Source organism: Arvicola amphibius, chromosome 9, assembly GCF_903992535.2.
Source record: "Arvicola amphibius chromosome 9, mArvAmp1.2, whole genome shotgun sequence".
In the NCBI taxonomy this organism is placed as follows: Eukaryota; Metazoa; Chordata; class Mammalia; order Rodentia; family Cricetidae; genus Arvicola; species Arvicola amphibius.
Window position 1 is genome coordinate 91,761,461 of NC_052055.2, and position 17,226 is coordinate 91,778,686.

Consider the following 17,226-nt stretch of genomic DNA (forward strand, 5'->3'; position numbering starts at 1 on the left):
AGAGAATCCTGTGCCTGATACTGGGCCCAAAAGGACAGCAATAGAAGAAAAGAGAGGAATTGACAATGGAGCTAGGTCATCTTGTTTGTATAGGCCTCGTCACCTCCAGCCACTTGTTTGATACCCACTCTGTCACGTGTCACTTCGTCTGGAGATTCTCTCCGGAACTAAGAACCACTTATCTCTGTGACGTCCCTCTGTTGCTAAGCTCCACTCACCCCGTGAACCCGGGACGGAGGAGCTCGAAGGAGGAAGCCGTGGCGCAGCCAAAGGAAGGAGGGGAGAAAGCAGGTGTCCAAGATGCTAAGGCTTGTGGTGGAGTCGGCCAAGATTAGTCCACCGCTCAGCCCCCCACCCAAACCCTGTGTGACTGTCTACTTCAGAGGTGAGAACCAGGAGCCCTGCTAGGCATCACACTCGCAGAGAAAACTCGGTCATTCATGTTCTACCACGTGAAAGGTGTCCGTGTGACACAGGAGGAGGTTGATTCTGATTGCTTCACAACCTGTTTGTTGTCAAGTCCTTAGCATCTCAGGTCCTGGGTTTGATCCCCCAACCCAATTTAAAACCCAGCCAGGTGAGAGAGGGGGAAAAAAAGGAAAATGGTTCCTTTTTAAAGTTCTTTAATGCATGTGTGTGTGTTGTTTGTTTGCTTGTTTGGAGATGAGGTCTCACTGTGTAGCCCAGGCTGGCCATGAACTCCTGACTACTGCGGGTTACAGGTGTGCACCAGATGTGTGTGACTGTTTAGCCTGCATGTAAGCATATTTACTTTGTGGGTACCTGGTGCCTACAGAAGTCAAAAGGCTGTTAGATCCTGCGGAACTAGGTTTACAAATACTTGTGAGCCACCATATGGGTGCTGGGAACTGAACCCAGGTCCTCTGTGAAGGGACCTCAAGTCAGCACATGTTGGGGACTGCAGACCACCAGACCCTGAAATTCCTGTAAGCAACTTGTTTTCCTCTGTTCTGAGCCACCTGCAGCTTCTCTGAGCACGAGACCCTGATGGCAGGGGAATGGTTTCTGATGGGTCTGCAGCTGAAAGATCCCAAGAGCTAGGGCGTGGCCAGAACACTATATAAGCTGTCCCTGTACACGATAAAGGGGGCATTCTTGTTTCAAGGATGACCCGTGTCTCTGTCTGTGTGTTTTAATCTCCAGGCCCTTGTCTGAGACTCGAACAGTCTTGTAGTATAGGTGCCACACTACAGGCGTAGTACACAGTACACATAGTAACATGGATGGTACAAGCACAGACCACACCCAGACACCAAATTCCCATCACAAAAGAGATTTACTATCCCACAGGGAAAAGTGGAAATGGGAGGGGTGTCTCTGGATGGGACAAAGATATAAACAGGTGTTTCTGCAGGAGTGGTCTGTGCTAGGCTGAGTTGGTAAGTCCTGATTGTTCAGGTTAGGCACGGGAGCCAAATAATTCATGAATTTTGATAGCTGGACCTTGGTGTTTTAGTCAGGCGTAAGGAACAAGGGAGAGGGAAGAGAGGAGGGCAAGACCTGCCAACGCCAAGTTTGCAATGATTGGCCCTGTTAAAGAGCCCTTTACCCTGCAAGAGCAGCCTGTGCTCTTAAACAGTGAGCCATCTCTGCAGTCTCAAAACCTACCATCTTCATTGTTGTTATTGCTTTTATTTTGATTCTCTGCCTTACTCTCTCCTGTTGACAGAGGTTTCTGTCCTACTCGGTCCCGCAGTCCTTCAGTTCCAAAGAAACACACAGAGGTCTACATTAATTATAAACTGGAAGGCCTATTAGCTCAGGCTTCTTATTAACTAATTCTTACATCTTACATTAACCTATTATTCTTGTCTATGTTAGCCACGTGGCTTGGTACCTTTGTCAGCAAGGGATTCTCATCTTGCTTCCTCTGTGGCTGGGTGATGACTGCAGACTGACCATTCCTCTTCCCAGAATTCTCCTGTTCTGGTCGCCCCACCTATACTTCCTGCCTGGCTGCTGGCAAATCAGTTTTTTATTAAAATGCAAGCAACAAATCTTTCCAAAGTACAAGACTATTGTCTCACACCACCCTCCCAGATAGGTATTGCTGGAAGGGGGCAAAGTAAACACCTCTTCACCTTCTTCTATGAACTGGGGCTGTGCTAGAAAGTAAAGGGGAAAGCCAGGTGGTGGTGGTGGTGGTGGTGCACACCTTTAATCCCAGCACTCGGTAGGCAGAGGCAGGCGGATCTCTGTGAGTTCGAGACCAGCCTGGTCTACAAGAACTAGTTCCAGGACAGGCTTCAAAGCTACAGAGAAACCCTGTTTTGAAACTGCCCCCCCAAAAAAAAGTAAAGGGAGAAGAGAGAAACCCCAAGTGGTTTCACTACCTGGAACCCCAGCACCTGGAAGGCTGTGGCAAGAAGGGCTTGAGCGACTAGGCTAGCCTGGTCTACACATTGAGATTCTATCTCAAAAAGAAAAAAAAATGTGTGTGTGTGTGTGAGAGAGAGAGAGAGAGGAGAGAGAGAGAAAGAGAGAGAGAGAGAGAGAGAGAGAGAGAGAAAATGTGTGTATAGTAAGAGAGAAAGAATGCTTGTGTGTGAGAAAGCCCTGCTTCATAGAATTGTGAGCATTTTAAAAGATAGCACAAGAAAAACCTTTAGTATGATTGTGCTAATAGTTGCTCAATATTATCAATTACACGTGAATGAGTCTTACAATTGGCAGTTCCATGGAACTCACAGCAGTTCCATGAGGCAAATGAGGCAAGATTTATTATCTCCACTTTTTTGTTTGTTTGTTTTTTGAGATAAGGTTTCTCTGTGTAACTGCTCTAACTGTCCTGGAACTAGCCCTTGCAGACCAAGCTGGCCTTGAACGCACAGAGGTGCCTGCCTCCGGCCTTGGAAGAACTGGTATTAAAGGCGTGTGCCACCACTGCCTGGGGCCTTAGCTCCGCTTTTTAATAATAAAAGGAACATACTTCTAAGAAGGGAGAGGAAGAGAGGAGACAGATTAAGTATATTTAGGAATCTCAGAGCTGGGAGTCAAGGGAAGTATGCCTGGGCTTGGGCTCAGCAGTGTAGTTCTTGCCTATCATGTGAAAGGCCCTGGGTTTTAATCCCACTGCCACCAAAAGAGGGGAAGGAATAAAAGAAAATGTGTTGGTTGTCTTTTGGTTGAGTGTGTGGAAGCTAGGACAGGCCAACAAAGTTTCAGAAACTTGTAGGGAGCGAGAAAATCAGGTTGGGGAAAAAAAAGACGCAGTGCTGTTGGCTCTGCTTATCTGGGAATTTAACCAACACAAGTCAAAAATATTTCAAGGCAGGCAAGATGGCTCAGCAGGTTGAAGGTGCGTGGTTGATCGGCAGTTATGATTCACCAGACAAGCTTTAATATATATATTTCAGTTTTAATAAAGGAAAGGAAAGGGAACTTACAAATCCAAGGTTCCAGCGAGGAGGACAGGAAAACAAAGAGCAGGCAGGCCGCAGGCCCGCAAGATTTTATAAGTCAATATTAGCCTAAGGGGGACACGCCTAAGAGGGACACGCCTAAGAGGGACACGCCTTTAGACCAAGGGGGACACGCCTTTAAACCAAGGGGGACACGCCTTACAAAACAAGGTTTTGGGCTAGGCTTCCCCTTCATCTCCCCCTTTTGTCTAAATAAGACAGAACCAAACCAAACACAACTATATTCAATAGGAACAAATAATAAATATAAAATTACAAACAATATTAAGAAGAAACATATAACAAAAGTTTTACTAAGCATTCTATTTCAAGGAGTCTAAATAATGTAGAGGGTAACTACAATTATCTAATCTTCAACCCCATCAAAGATCTGAGAAGGGAAGTAATATTACTTAAGCAACCAGGAAGTACAAACAAGAAACTTCCAAAATGTGCAACAAATGACAGAGACAACTAACTACCTGGGCAGTCACCCAAAGTTTCGTTTTGCAATGTTGAGGCAACCAACTTTGGCTAAGGCCTAACACAACTGACATAACATTTTCCAAAGGCAAGGAACTTTTTGTAGAACTGTCCAACCCTGTCTTGGCAAGATAAGACAATCCTGTTTTTATCCATTTACGGATACTCTGAAACTCTGTCAGTGGTCGAGGTATGGGCTTTTTCTTTGCCTAAAGGCCACTTCTGCCAAGAAGAAGACAAGCTCCCAGTGGAGTGTCTTTGGTGCTCAACATTCTCTCGGGAGTAGAGTGGTGTTGCCAGGAGTGATTGTGTCTCATAAGTATCAAACTCTAGGTTAGATTAAAGGCCATGTTCTACAGCTCTTCAAAGAGGTCGAAGATTATACTATCTATACTAAATATAATTTCTATGTATCTAAAAAACCTGAAAAACAACTGTGCAATAAATGAGGACAATATCCCCAAACGTAAACAATGTCATTATACAAATAATAAATATCAGAGGTAGAAATGTACATTGCAATATGATAAATATCTCAATATAACAATTGTTTTAAACAGAGGTAGAAGCATACTCTCATACAATAGAGGTAGAAGCATACTCGCATACAATGTTCAATATACAAGAATCAACACCAATGCAATTTTCTAATAACAATAATTCACAAATACCAATCATCCCATCAAACCAGGTAATTCCCCCCCCCTTTTTTTTTCATAAACACCCCTGAGTCCATATAATACCTCCCCCATCCCCTCAACCCTATACCATCTACTAAATGATGTCCCTAAACCAGAGGGCAAACTCTGTTGGGAGAGGGGGCGTCGTCCTCTAAGATTGCTTCTAGCTGACATGGGGGCGACGTTCTTCTCAGGGGGTTCCATGAAAGCAAATGATGGTAAAATTCCCAGAATAACATTTTGTCGAGGAAATTGTAACTAGCCTCTGAGTGTTTTGAGGAGGTCCGGCCAGAGTGTTGTCAAAATTGTACACCATTTGAAACTGTCTTGTGTAGTTGGTACCAAAAAAAAAAACCAAAAAAAGGTCTAATTTTAGCGCTATTAAAAACATGACGTCATAGTAACCAGGTGAAATTGATGTTGTGGGGCCCCATCTTCATCCTGGAAACTTCAAAGATTACTGAAGGAAAATTTGTTGTTTGTTACAGGAAAGGTAAACATTATCTACAAAGACATATACAGACATATATATTCGATGGAAGGTATAATAAAGACAGACAGATATGAGGAAAGGCAAAGGAAGTTTATCAAGTATCATCATCATCATCATTATTATTATTATTATTATTATTATTATTATTATTATTATTACTATTATTATTCTGTCCCATTTCATGGCTCCTGACCTGAGACAGAAACTCTGAGATATCTCTTATAAACAGGCTTGGAATTGAAGAAGGACTGAGCCATAGTCCAACTCCAAAACCAGCTCTATATACATATAAATAAAGGCACAGTATATATGTAAAAAAATGTTTTATACTTACTAAACATATTCGGGTTCTGTGTTGATCCATATTAGGTTGTAACTAGTGTCCATGCATCAGTATTTAAATATCCAGGGTCCCTTAAGTTCTTTGAAGATGAGTGGTTTCCTGTGGAGATAAGAAAAGAACCCTGCCCCCAACCTATATGCTTTTCTTACCATCAGTATGATCATCATCCTTGTGAATGAATTATTTTTCTTTTCCAAGGGGCTTCTTCTCTTCAAACCGAACCTTTATTAATTTTGACGGTATCCACAATTTTTCCTCTCCTGTGGAGACAAGAGCAAAACCCCTTCCCCAACGCAGCACATCTCCTGGCTTCCACTGCGAGGTCAGCACATCCTTGAAATAAACTGGTTGATTTAATTCAGCAGACTTTTCCATTATCCAATGTCTTTCTGCAGCCGTTGTCCCCTTCTCATTAGCGTTGAGAAAATTCAAGGTTAATAAAGCACTATGTAACCTATTTCTAGGGGTATTTTCCACCCCTTTCTGTTTGTTTAACATGTCCTTTATAGTTCTATTTGATCTTTCTATGACTGCTTGACCTGTAGGATTGTATGGTATACCTGTAACATGCTTAATATTGTAATAAGCAAAAAACTGTTTCATTTTCCTAGAAACATAAGCTGGACCATTATCCGTCTTTATTTGTGTAGGTATACCCATGATGGCCATAACTTCTAATAAATGAGTGATTACTGAATCAGCTTTTTCTGAGCTTAAAGCAGTTGCCCATTGAAAACCTGAATAAGTGTCAATGGTGTGGTGTACATATTTTAATTTGCCAAATTCTGCAAAGTGAAACACATCCATCTGCCAGATTTCATTCCTTTGAGTGCCCTTTGGATTAGCCCCTGCAGGCAGTGGTGTTTGGTTATAAAAAGAGCAAGTAGGGCATTTCTTTACAATTTCCTTAGCTTGTTGCCATGTAATAGAAAACTCTTTCTTCAAACCTTTGCTATTGACATGATGTTTTTTATGAAATTCAGAGGCCTGCAGCACACTACCAATCAACAATTGATCAATTTCTGCATTACCTTTTGCTAGAGGACCTGGCAGACCCGTATGGGATCTGATGTGTGTTATATACATAGGGCAAAGCCTGTTCCTGATCATGTCTTGTACCTGGATAAACAATGAGGTTAGTTCTGTATCATCAGGTATAAATTCAGCAGTTTCAATATGTAAGATTACTCTTTCTGCATATTGTGAATCAGTAACTATATTAAGCGGTTCTTTAAAATCCCTTACCACCATAAGAATAGCATATAATTCTGCCTTCTGGACAGAATCATAAGGGCTTTGTTCCACCTTACTCAAATCTTCTGATTTGTAACCTGCTTTCCCTGATTTATTAGCATCAGTATAAAATGTACGTGCTCCAGTTATCGGAGCATCACGGATGATTCGAGGGAGAATCCAAGAAGTTCTCTTTATAAAGTTAAGCCTCTTGCTTTTCGGATAGTTGTTATTGATTTCTCCCAAAAAATTAGCGCAAGCTCTTTGCCATGGTTCGTTATCTTCCCACAACTTTTTTTAGTTCATCAGCAGTGAAAGGCACTATAATTTCTGCTGGGTCTATGCCTGCTAGTTGACGAAGTCTCAATTTGCCTTTTATAATTAATTCAGAGACTTTTTCCACATAAGTTTTTATTTTCTTACTTGGTTTATGTGGTAAAAAGATCCACTCTAAGATAATATCATCTCTCTGCATTAAAATTCCTGTAGGAGAAATTTTGGAAGGCAATATGACTAGAATACAACTGAGCTCTGGATTCACCCTGTCCACATGTGTCTCTTGTAATTTCTCTTCAATCATTCTCAGCTCCTTTTCTGCTTCAGCTGTTAATTCTCTGGGACTGTTTAAGTCTTTTTCACCATCCAAGGTTTTATTTAAATGAATTATCATATCAGGTGTTATGCCAACAGCTGGTCGTAAGCTGGAAATGTCTCCTAACAACCTTTGAAAGTCATTGAGAGTCCGTAACCGATCTCTCCTAATTTGTGCTTTTTGTGTCTTAATTTTTTGCAAACCTATTTTATAACCTAGATAATTAACAGAATCTCCTCTCTGAATTTTTTCAGGAGCAATCTGCAATCCCCATTTAGGTAAAAGTATTTTTACTTCTTCAAACAGTCTTTCTAAAGTAGCCATGTTTGAATCAGATAACAGAATATCATCCATGTAATGATAAATTATCGACTTGGGAAATTGCTTGCGTATTATTTGCAATGGTTGATTTACAAAATATTGGCACAGGGTGGGAGAGTTCAACATGCCCTGTGGGAGGACGGTCCACTGGTATCTCCTTGTAGGTTGAGAGTTATTATAAGTAGGCACTGTGAAGGCAAACTTTTCTCTGTCTTTTTCTTGTAAAGGTATAGTGAAGAAACAATCCTTTAAATCAATTACTATGAGAGGCCATCCTTTTGGTAATAAAGATGGCAGAGGAATTCCAGATTGCAGAGAGCCCATAGGTTGAATAACCTTATTGATAGCCCTGAGATCTGTCACCATTCTCCACTTACCAGATTTTTTCTTAACAACAAATACAGGAGAATTCCAAGGGCTGGTAGATTCTTCTATATGTCGAGCATCTAATTGCTCTTGTACCAGCTGTTCTAAAGCCTGCAACTTTTCCTCAGCTAAAGGCCATTGCTTTGTCCATATTGGTTTCTCAGTCAACCATTTTAGAGGCAGTGCTGTTCGTATCTCTGAAGGGCCATCAATTGCTTTGCATTCTTGTACAGCCCGAACAGCCGGTTTCCGCCTTCTGTAATATCTTTTAATATTTCCCTCGGTGATATAGGCTCTAGAAGCAGCAGGAATGTTAATTTGGGTATACCATTGCTGCAACAGGTCACGGCCCCATAAATTCACTGCAATATTGGCTACATATGGCCTTAATTTTCCTATTTGTCCTTCTGGCCCTATGCATTCAACCCATCTCGTGCTCTGCCTTACTTGAGATAGGGTTCCAATTCCCAGGAACTGAACATTTACATCCTGAAGAGGCCAATACGGATGCCAAGATTCTGGAGTAATGATACTTACATCCGCACCTGTGTCCAGTAGGCCAGTAATAAAAACGCCATTTACACACACTCTTAACTTTGGTCTTTGTTCATTTATAAAAGTCTGCCAAAATACACGTAACTCATCTTTCAGGCCATTTTTGCTTTTAACAGCAGGCATGGGGCTTTCTAATTTTCTTGACGAGGCATGTTCTCGGCAGTAACTGGAAGTGACTGGACCACATTCGCCATGGGGGCCTGCGAGAGGCCCCCCATTGAGTTTCCCAGTGGCAACAGGTTGCCTTGTCTATCTCTTGTTGACCTGCACTCATTTGTCCAGTGTCTGCCTTTTCCACATCTCCTACATATACCTGAAGGCTGAGTCCTCCTATGTCTGTTATTTCTAGGAGAGGCATTATTATTATTATTGTTGTTATTATTATTATTATTGTTATTATTATTGTTGTTATTATTATTTCTGAAAATCCGTTGTCTGCAATTCCTTTTAATATGTCCCATCTTGCCACAATTAAAACATTTGGTAACTTGATGCCTCCTTTTTGCATTAGAAATTGCTTCTTCGACCCATGCTTCAGTGCCATAGTCAAATGATTCAACATTCATTGTATGTAAGACCCATTCGTCCAAGGGCGCTGATCTCATCTTTAAAGGCCCCAGGATCCTTTTACACTCCACATTGGCATTCTCATAAGCCAAAGATTCAATTATTATACGTCTTGCTTCTGGGTCAGATATCCCTATCTGTACAGCTTTAGTTAGCCTTTGTAAAAAATCACTAAAGGGTTCTCTCTGACCCTGTTTAACTCTGATATATGATTCCAGTCTCTGTCCTGGGTCTTGAACCCTGTCCCAAGCCTTTAAAGCTGCTGTAGTACATATGGATAAGGTGTGTTCATCATAATTCGCTTGTTCCAGAGGATCGGAGAAAAGTCCTTCACCTAGAATTTGATCTAGGGAGATCTCAATTCCCTTTGCTCTTTCCTGCTGTTCTAAAAGTTTAGCCTCTTGTCTGAACATGCATTTCCAATTTAATTGTGACCCACTCTCTAGAACAGCTGATACTAATTGTACCCAATCATGGGGCGTTGCCTTATTGCTTATAGACCAAGTTTTGAGCATCTCTCTAACAAAGGACGAATGTAGCCCAAAGTTCATAATGGCTTGTTTAATTTCTTTGAGATCGTTCATACGGACGGGTTCCCATGTATATTCCTTGATGACTTTAGGGTTTTTGGAACCAGTCACCTTTTCTGACGTTACTATTGGAAAGGCAGGTAGAACTTTATGGAAATTATCCCGGAGAGTTTTACTCATTGACGGAGTTAAATTTCGCCTTTGTACCGTTTGCTCCTGTTCTATAATTTCCTCAATCTTTTCTAATCTGCTTACTATTCCCTTCTGTAAGGCCTGGATCTCCTGTCCAGAATTATGCTCCAAGGCCTTCATGGAGGATTCCAAAACATGAAGTTTGTCCAGTAGAGTTAGTATCTCATCCTTGGATAGAATTTTCATGGCATGAATTGTGCCTTCTTGTATTGACAATCTGTCAGCCAATCTGTCATATCCTTTAGTCAAAGTCCGATTTTCACATTCAGCAGTTTTAATTCTCTCTGATAATGTTTCAGACAGGGACTGAAGTTTACGATCCAAATCAGCTGTTCTCTCCTCCGCAGCAATGAGTCTCTCCTTAATATCAGACTGTAGTTTTTCTAAATTTTGCTCATTTGACCGAGTCATATCAGACAAAGCCCTATTCCCTTCCTTGAGACCTTCAAACTCTTTCTTGGTGTCAGTCTGAATTGTTTTTGCAAATACCTCGACCGACTTAAAGTTGTCACTCAAAACAGTTGTGCCCTTTCTTAAGCATTCAACCTCTGTCCTAAGAATCCTGGTTTCATTCTGTAAGGACTTTATCATTTTTCTATTTTCAAACCATGTAAGGGAGAAACCAAATACGAGAAAAATTGCAAGCCCTATAAACATCCAAGTTATGGGAATATCATATGTGTCCTGTAATATTTCTACCATAGTATAATTAAATAGATTGCAGAAGCTTTCAACGGTGATATGGTCAGACATTTTTTTTTTTTTTTTAATCAAAAGAAATTTTACCTGAAATGACCGTTCCCTGCCAGTAGGTCGCTAGGGCAATAACCGCTCGGCCAAACCGAGTCACACACACGTCCTTTGCTCCGTACAAGCGGGGCTGGGACAGGCTAGTCTGGGAAACTGCTCTGAAGCAATCAAGAGCCCAAGGCCGAATCCTTGCCACGCAGTGTGGGAACTGGAGCTGAAGGCTCCCAAATGCCCGAGTTGGACGCCAAATGAAGGTGCGTGGTTGATCGGCAGTTATGATTCACCAGACAAGCTTTAATATATATATTTCAGTTTTAATAAAGGAAAGGAAAGGGAACTTACAAATCCAAGGTTCCAGCGAGGAGGACAGGAAAACAAAGAGCAGGCAGGCCGCAGGCCCGCAAGATTTTATAAGTCAATATTAGCCTAAGGGGGACACGCCTAAGAGGGACACGCCTAAGAGGGACACGCCTTTAGACCAAGGGGGACACGCCTTTAAACCAAGGGGGACACGCCTTACAAAACAAGGTTTTGGGCTAGGCTTCCCCTTCAGCAGGTAAAGGCAAATACCATTCCTACACTCCATTGGCCAGAATGAGTCACAACTCTGTATGGCTTTGAGACTCTTGGTACTGTGTACTGGGAAGAAAGCAAAATGAAAATAGGGTTATCTATCACACAGGGTGACAAGTTTGAAGTACTCAAAGCTATAGATGCTACGTCACACCTGCCAATGTAGACTTGACTTCTCATGGTACCCTACCTCTCCTGGCCACACTCAAAGCCAGACACTGAAATACTTCTCCCTGATTCATTCCAGCCCCTTTGGTATCTTTGCAGCTATGAAAAAAAGAACCCGTGTGGAGGAAGGAAACGACCCCATATGGAATGAGGTAGACACAGCACTCCTGGAAGAGGACCGAACAACTCCAAGAGCAAAGGGCCGGGTTGGGCACTAAGCAGGTGCCAGAGGTCTAGGGAATCTCACCTGGGTTTCTGAGGCATCTTATCCCAGGTTAGCCTCTGATCTCATAGGACTGCGAAGGTCTCATCTGTCCACAGCTCTTCTTTTTTTTTTGTTTTGTTTTGGTTTTGTTTTTTTTTTTTTTTTTTGAGACAGGGTTTCCCTGTAGTTTCTAGAGCCTGTCCTGGAACTAGCTCTTGTAGACCAGGCTGGCCTCGAACTCAGAGATCCGCCTGCCTCTGCCTCCCGAGTGCTGGGATTAAAGGCGTGCGCCACCACCGTCCGGCCTCCACAGCTCTTCTTGATCTTTCTCCCTTGCTTTTGGGGATGAACCACAGCATGGCCCAGAAGTTAATCCATCCATGCCATTCTGATAGACCTAGAAACCTGAAGCAGAGACAAGGCTGCTTGTGCAGAATCCCCTCTCTCTGTCTCTGTCTCTCTGTCTCTCTGTCTCTCTCTCTCTCTCTCTAAATCCACTCATATTGTCCCACCCCTCCTAACACTCCTAGGAAGCTTCATCACAGGAACACATGTAGGATGTCCCACACGTGGGACAAGATAGCAATCTCCTTAGGGAAGTAGACATGATAGAAAACTCCTGAGTTCCAGCCAATTCCTTAGACTTGTCTTCACTTCCTAGAAGGCTGGGATGGGAAGGAAGAGGCAAGATGTTGCCCACAATGATGTTACATGCTTGTAATCCCAGTACTCTTGAGGCTGAGGCAGGAAGATCACTGAGCTCCAGGCCAACCTTGCCTACCTAGTGAGTTCCAGGCCAGCCAGGGTTACATAAGACCCTGTCTCAAAACACCAAATTTCAAAGTAAAATAAAATATAATAATTATTTCTTCCTGCCCCTCACAGACCTTAATCTGGTACCTCTGGAATCAACCACTGGAAAATGACTCCTTCTTGCAGCTCATCCTTCGGGATGCAGGCTCTAAAAAGAAAGAAAGGTGAGACAGAAAGAGGTAGAAGGAGCCTGGCTCCCTGACCAAAGCAGCGGTGAACCAGACATCTCATTTCTAACCCATAACTAACTCAGTTTAAAGACTGGCCAGCGCCCGTGCCACACAGTAAAGAAAAATGTAGGGTGGGATTAAAGGAGTACCAAGGCCCAGGGATGAAGTTGGTTAGGATACAAACAGCCCAGCAGCAGCTCTGTTTGAAAGCCACAGATCTTGAATGTCTGCCTCATTCCAGTGTCTCTCAGTCAAAGCCCAACTCTAGTACCCAGCCCAGGCTAACATCCCACTAGGAGTGAAGCCATGGCATACCATGGGCCTTTTCCAGAACATAGAATCTCATTGGTCCATCTTGGCCAAGTGCTCATCTTTGATCCAGTGAGCTACTAATTTTCTTAGGATTCCCCAAGTGGAGAGGCCCCTGCCCCCACCCCACCATCCCTGTCAGCCCTTCAGTCTTCTGGTGACCGCTCTGCTTACCTGGATTCTTTCCAGGCTCTGGAGGAAAAAAAAAAAATCATCCCTAGTACGCAGCCTGGGTCACAGGAGGAACCCTCAGAATCTCATACCTGCTCCTTGCCTCCCACCAGGTTCATTGGCCTGGCCACTGTACTGCTCAAGCAGCTGGTGAAACGACCCAATGAAGTCCTTTTTGTGAAGAACCTGATCCTGCTCAACCATTCCATGAGGCCCACTGATGTGAGTCAGGCACCCGATAGCCCAGGCGGGGAACTGGAGGAGTATGGGCTGCTGGTGTAGCTGAGTGTCTTGCTCCAGGAGCAGCCAAGGGCTCCCAGACAAAGGAGTCCTTTGTGCCCCCAAAGGGTCCCATTGCACTGTCCTTGCTGTCATCTGGTTCCCCATCCTGCCATCTCCTAGGTACCTTGCCATCTTCCCTGGAGGCAGTCGCTGTGCTGGGCACTGAGATTCAAGACTGAATGGTGGCAGGCAAAAGAAGGGGAAAGCTTTGCAGTAGAGAGAAGGGAAGGCTTTTGGTGTACCCCGGTTGGAGCCTGCTGCTTTGGGGGGAGGGAGACCAAAGACAGGTTCACTTCAGTGATTGGATAGAAACTCACACGTAGCTTTTCCTGGTTGGTCCTATGAGATGGAAGCCTGAGAACCTGAATTTAGTCCCCAGGACTCACATGGTAGAAGGATATTGACTCCCACAGGTTGTCCTCTGACCTCCACACACCTTGGCACAAACATGCTCCCCTCCCCCGCTTACACAAAATAAGTAAAACTCAGGTCAGCTCTCAGCTTGCTATTTATCAAATCCTGGCCATTTGGGGCTGATAGCTATTGCTTGGCTTCTTGGCTTGTTAGAGATAGCAGACCGACTTCCTCCAAGTCTGACACAGGGAAGGAAGGCTGACCTCCTGGACTGGTGGCTACAGTGAGAACTCTGTTATATATGATGTGGTCATCATCCACGGAGATGATGAGTTTTTCCACGGGCCTGGAGAAGGCAGGTCCCCCAGCAGAAGTACCAGGAATTTGGGGAGGAGGCAGGTTCAGGAAGGGCAAGCCGCCTGCGCTACTGGGACAAAGCGAAGGTGAAGACAAAGGCAGGAACCAGAGATGAAGGGGCTTGTGATGTGTGACTTAATTCTAATAATTTAAACAGGTAGTGGGTATCCGGTGGACAATTCCGAGGGTCTAAAGATGGGTGGTGGGTGAGGAGTATTTGGAGGAAGGACGTCAATTAGGAGGCGTGGCAGTTTTCCTAGATCAGAAGACATTAAAATTGCAGTATGGGTTAACATGGTCCAAGACAGGTCCTGAGTCATGCTTCCCTTTTCTCAGCAACCCCTTGGGTATTCTGCCATTGATATCATTTTAATTCTGTTATCTTCCAAATCCCCTCCATTGTAACCCATTGGTAGCTCTTCACCAGGCTGATGATCCCGGCAGCAAGCCCTGTCTCATGGCCCCCAAGAGGAGGAGGAGTAGTATGAATGAACCCAGTTAGATGAGGAAGTCTGGTGCTATAAATTATTAAATATTTCAAGATCTGGCTTTCAACTCCCTGCTTTTGCTTTGTAGTGTACTGTCACCCTACAGGTGGCCCAAATACATGTCCAGGATACTGAGATGACAGGTACGTGTTTCCCTAGGGTGCTACCAAGCATATCTGAATGGGTTCTTTGGGACCTTTGAGACCCAACTCTTAAGGCCTACCAAAAGACTGTGACCAGATAAGGGTCCTTGGAAGTCCTATGGACCTTACACTGTTTGTTGGCTTGCTCTCCATGGTTGGTTCAGGTTATTTTCTTATACAACCCAGGACCAACCTGTCCAGGGTGACACCACCCGTAGTGGGCTAGGCCCCTCCCACAGCAATCATTAATCAGGAAAAGTTGCCCATAGACTTGCTCACATGCAATCTGACAGGGCACAATCTCTCAATCAAGGTTCTCTCTTCCCAAACTACTCTAGGTTTGTGTTGAGTTGACAAAAAACTAGCCAGCACCAGCCACGCATCTCCCCGTCTCCATTTCTCACCTCTGGACAAGGCTTATCTTAATGGGGAGGGGGCAGAAGAACATAAGGATGGCCATTTCGAAGAGCTCCCATGTGTGAAGAATAGGGTCCAGGAATCCATTACTGTTGCGGATGAGAAGGGCCGATGAGCACATTCAGAGAAAAACATGCGTCCCATCAGGGTCAAAGTTTCTAGTCAGGCGTAGTAGGTCATAGGAGACAGAATGATTAAAAGGTAGTAAGGCCCGAAAGCCTTCTAAACTACCAACCCTGGACCTTTTCCTTAGATGATGAAGAACTCCTGAGCTCAGCGGCAAATAAGATGACCCAGCAGAAACTAACGGTCCCCGGTCTCACCATGCACAGGGCTCTGGCTACCAAGCCACAGCACTTTCAGGTGAGAGACGAGAAAGACTGTGTAGCCCCGCCCACCTGCTGCTAATGCCCTTTTTCCAGAAAGCAGAACTTCCCATCCTCAGGTCCTCACTGCCCCCGTTTCTTCGACTCTACCTGCGGCGGGAGCCAGACTGCTCCAGCAAGGCTAGGAGGGGCTGGCTGAGCCCTGGAGGCTCTGACAGACGTGTGCAGGGAATGCAGAGCAGAAGGCACAGGCACCACCTTTCCAGAGGACTTGCGAGTTGTTGGCAAAGAAAGCCACCCGTGACTTCCATCTACCCCCTCCCCATCCACTCCTCCATTCAGAAAGTGGCAGGCCTCCCATGGGCATCAGCTTGCTTCTGCCTCAAACTGATGTACCAAGCTTAACATTCAAGTCCTTTCAGCTGGTGTATCCCCCTCTGTAGGTTCGGCTGAAGGTGTTTGAAGCCCGTCAGCTCCTGGGCAACAACATCAAGCCAGTAGTGAAGATAAACATTGGAGGCCACCGGCATCTCACGCGGATCAAGATGGGGAACAATCCTTTCTTCAATGAGGTAGGCTGAACAGGTCACATAGGGCAGGGAAGCCAGTCAGGAGCTGGGCATTTCCTGGAAGCAGCTGGCAATCTTGCTTCCCGAGTGGACTGTCTGCAAGCTACAAGCATTTATCGAGCACCTAAATGAACACCAGTCCATGTGCCTCTCATCACGGCTAAGGCCCAATAACATCGTGTCAGGCACACAGATGGCGCTGGTGCTTGTTCCGTTGGCAGGTGACTAGATGAGTAGAGGAAAGAGGGGAGCTACAGGGACCAGGTGCTGGGACAGTGGAGAGGCCTCAGAAAAAGGCAACAAAAACGCTGAAGGAAAAACTTACCAGAGGAAGATGGAGAGGATGGAGCAAGATAATTCAAAGACTTGGAAGCAAGAAGCAACTTTGATTCCCCGCCCCTCCAAACTGTAGATGAAGGGTGTGGTTGGGAGTGTACAATGCAAGGGCTGGAGAGATGGCTTGGCAGTTAAGAGCACTGACTAATCTCCCAGAGGACCTGGGTTCAATTCTCAGTACCCACGTGGCAGCTCACAACTGTCTGTAACTCTAGTTCCAGAGGATCCAACCCCCTCATGCAGGCAAAACAATGTATGCAAATATATAAATCAATTTAGGGGAGTGTAGAATCAGATTGGGGTCCCACCACAGATAGCACTGGAGAACCATGGAGGGTATAAACAGGAGCGTGACAGGAGAAAGGAGTTCTCGCTAACACAGAGAAGGGTGGAGCAGACCAGCAGGGCAACCTAGAAGTAGCTTAAGGCTCAGGTAGCCACCCTGGAGCAGCTAGGCTGGGGTTCGAATGGCTAGGTTCTCTAGGGAGCCCTTTTACTTTGGGCAGAACAGCCCCTGGAGCTGAGGATCCTCTGGTTCTGGAAGAGTGTGAGGGTGGTCACAGGCAGAGAGACTCTGAAAAGGGCCCACAGTGAGGGGGAGGGTTGGGGCTAGCAGTGGAAGAAGCTCATCGTTCTGAAGCTCCAAGTTTCCTACGCCTTTGGATAAAGTTGGGGAAGAAACTGTCTGCCTCATCTCTCTGTTCCAGATGTTCTTCCAGAATTTTCATGAGGTTCCCGCAAAGTTCTTTGAGGAGAATATCTTAATCCGGGTAAGGAGCCAAACCGGCCTCCAGCTAAATGGGACCATTTTCTTGTCCTGCCTCAGTCACAGAAAAAACTTTGGCCCCAATGACTGTTTTCAGAGATGAGGCCACTTGTTTCCTCTGTCTCCAAGCAGAATCTCCAACTTTTATTCCCCTTAAGGGGACAAATAACTCATTCATTCATTCATTCATTCATTCATTCGACCAGTGTTAGAGACTGCCAGCTGGCTAAGCTAAGTGCTTAGGTGAACATA

General features: G+C 44.6%; 1 protein-coding gene across 1 annotated transcript in view; it reads left to right on the top strand.

Annotated features, from left to right (window-relative positions):
* The first annotated feature begins 300 nt into the window (after nt 1–300).
* The window catches only part of Fer1l5 (fer-1 like family member 5), a 58,695-nt gene continuing 41,769 nt past the window's right edge, over nt 301–17,226 (top strand). The window contains 8 exon segments of the mRNA XM_042055764.1: nt 301–385; nt 11,368–11,420; nt 12,359–12,450; nt 13,050–13,158; nt 14,506–14,560; nt 15,231–15,340; nt 15,747–15,875; nt 16,916–16,978. Coding sequence (XP_041911698.1) covers nt 301–385; nt 11,368–11,420; nt 12,359–12,450; nt 13,050–13,158; nt 14,506–14,560; nt 15,231–15,340; nt 15,747–15,875; nt 16,916–16,978 — 696 coding nt within the window.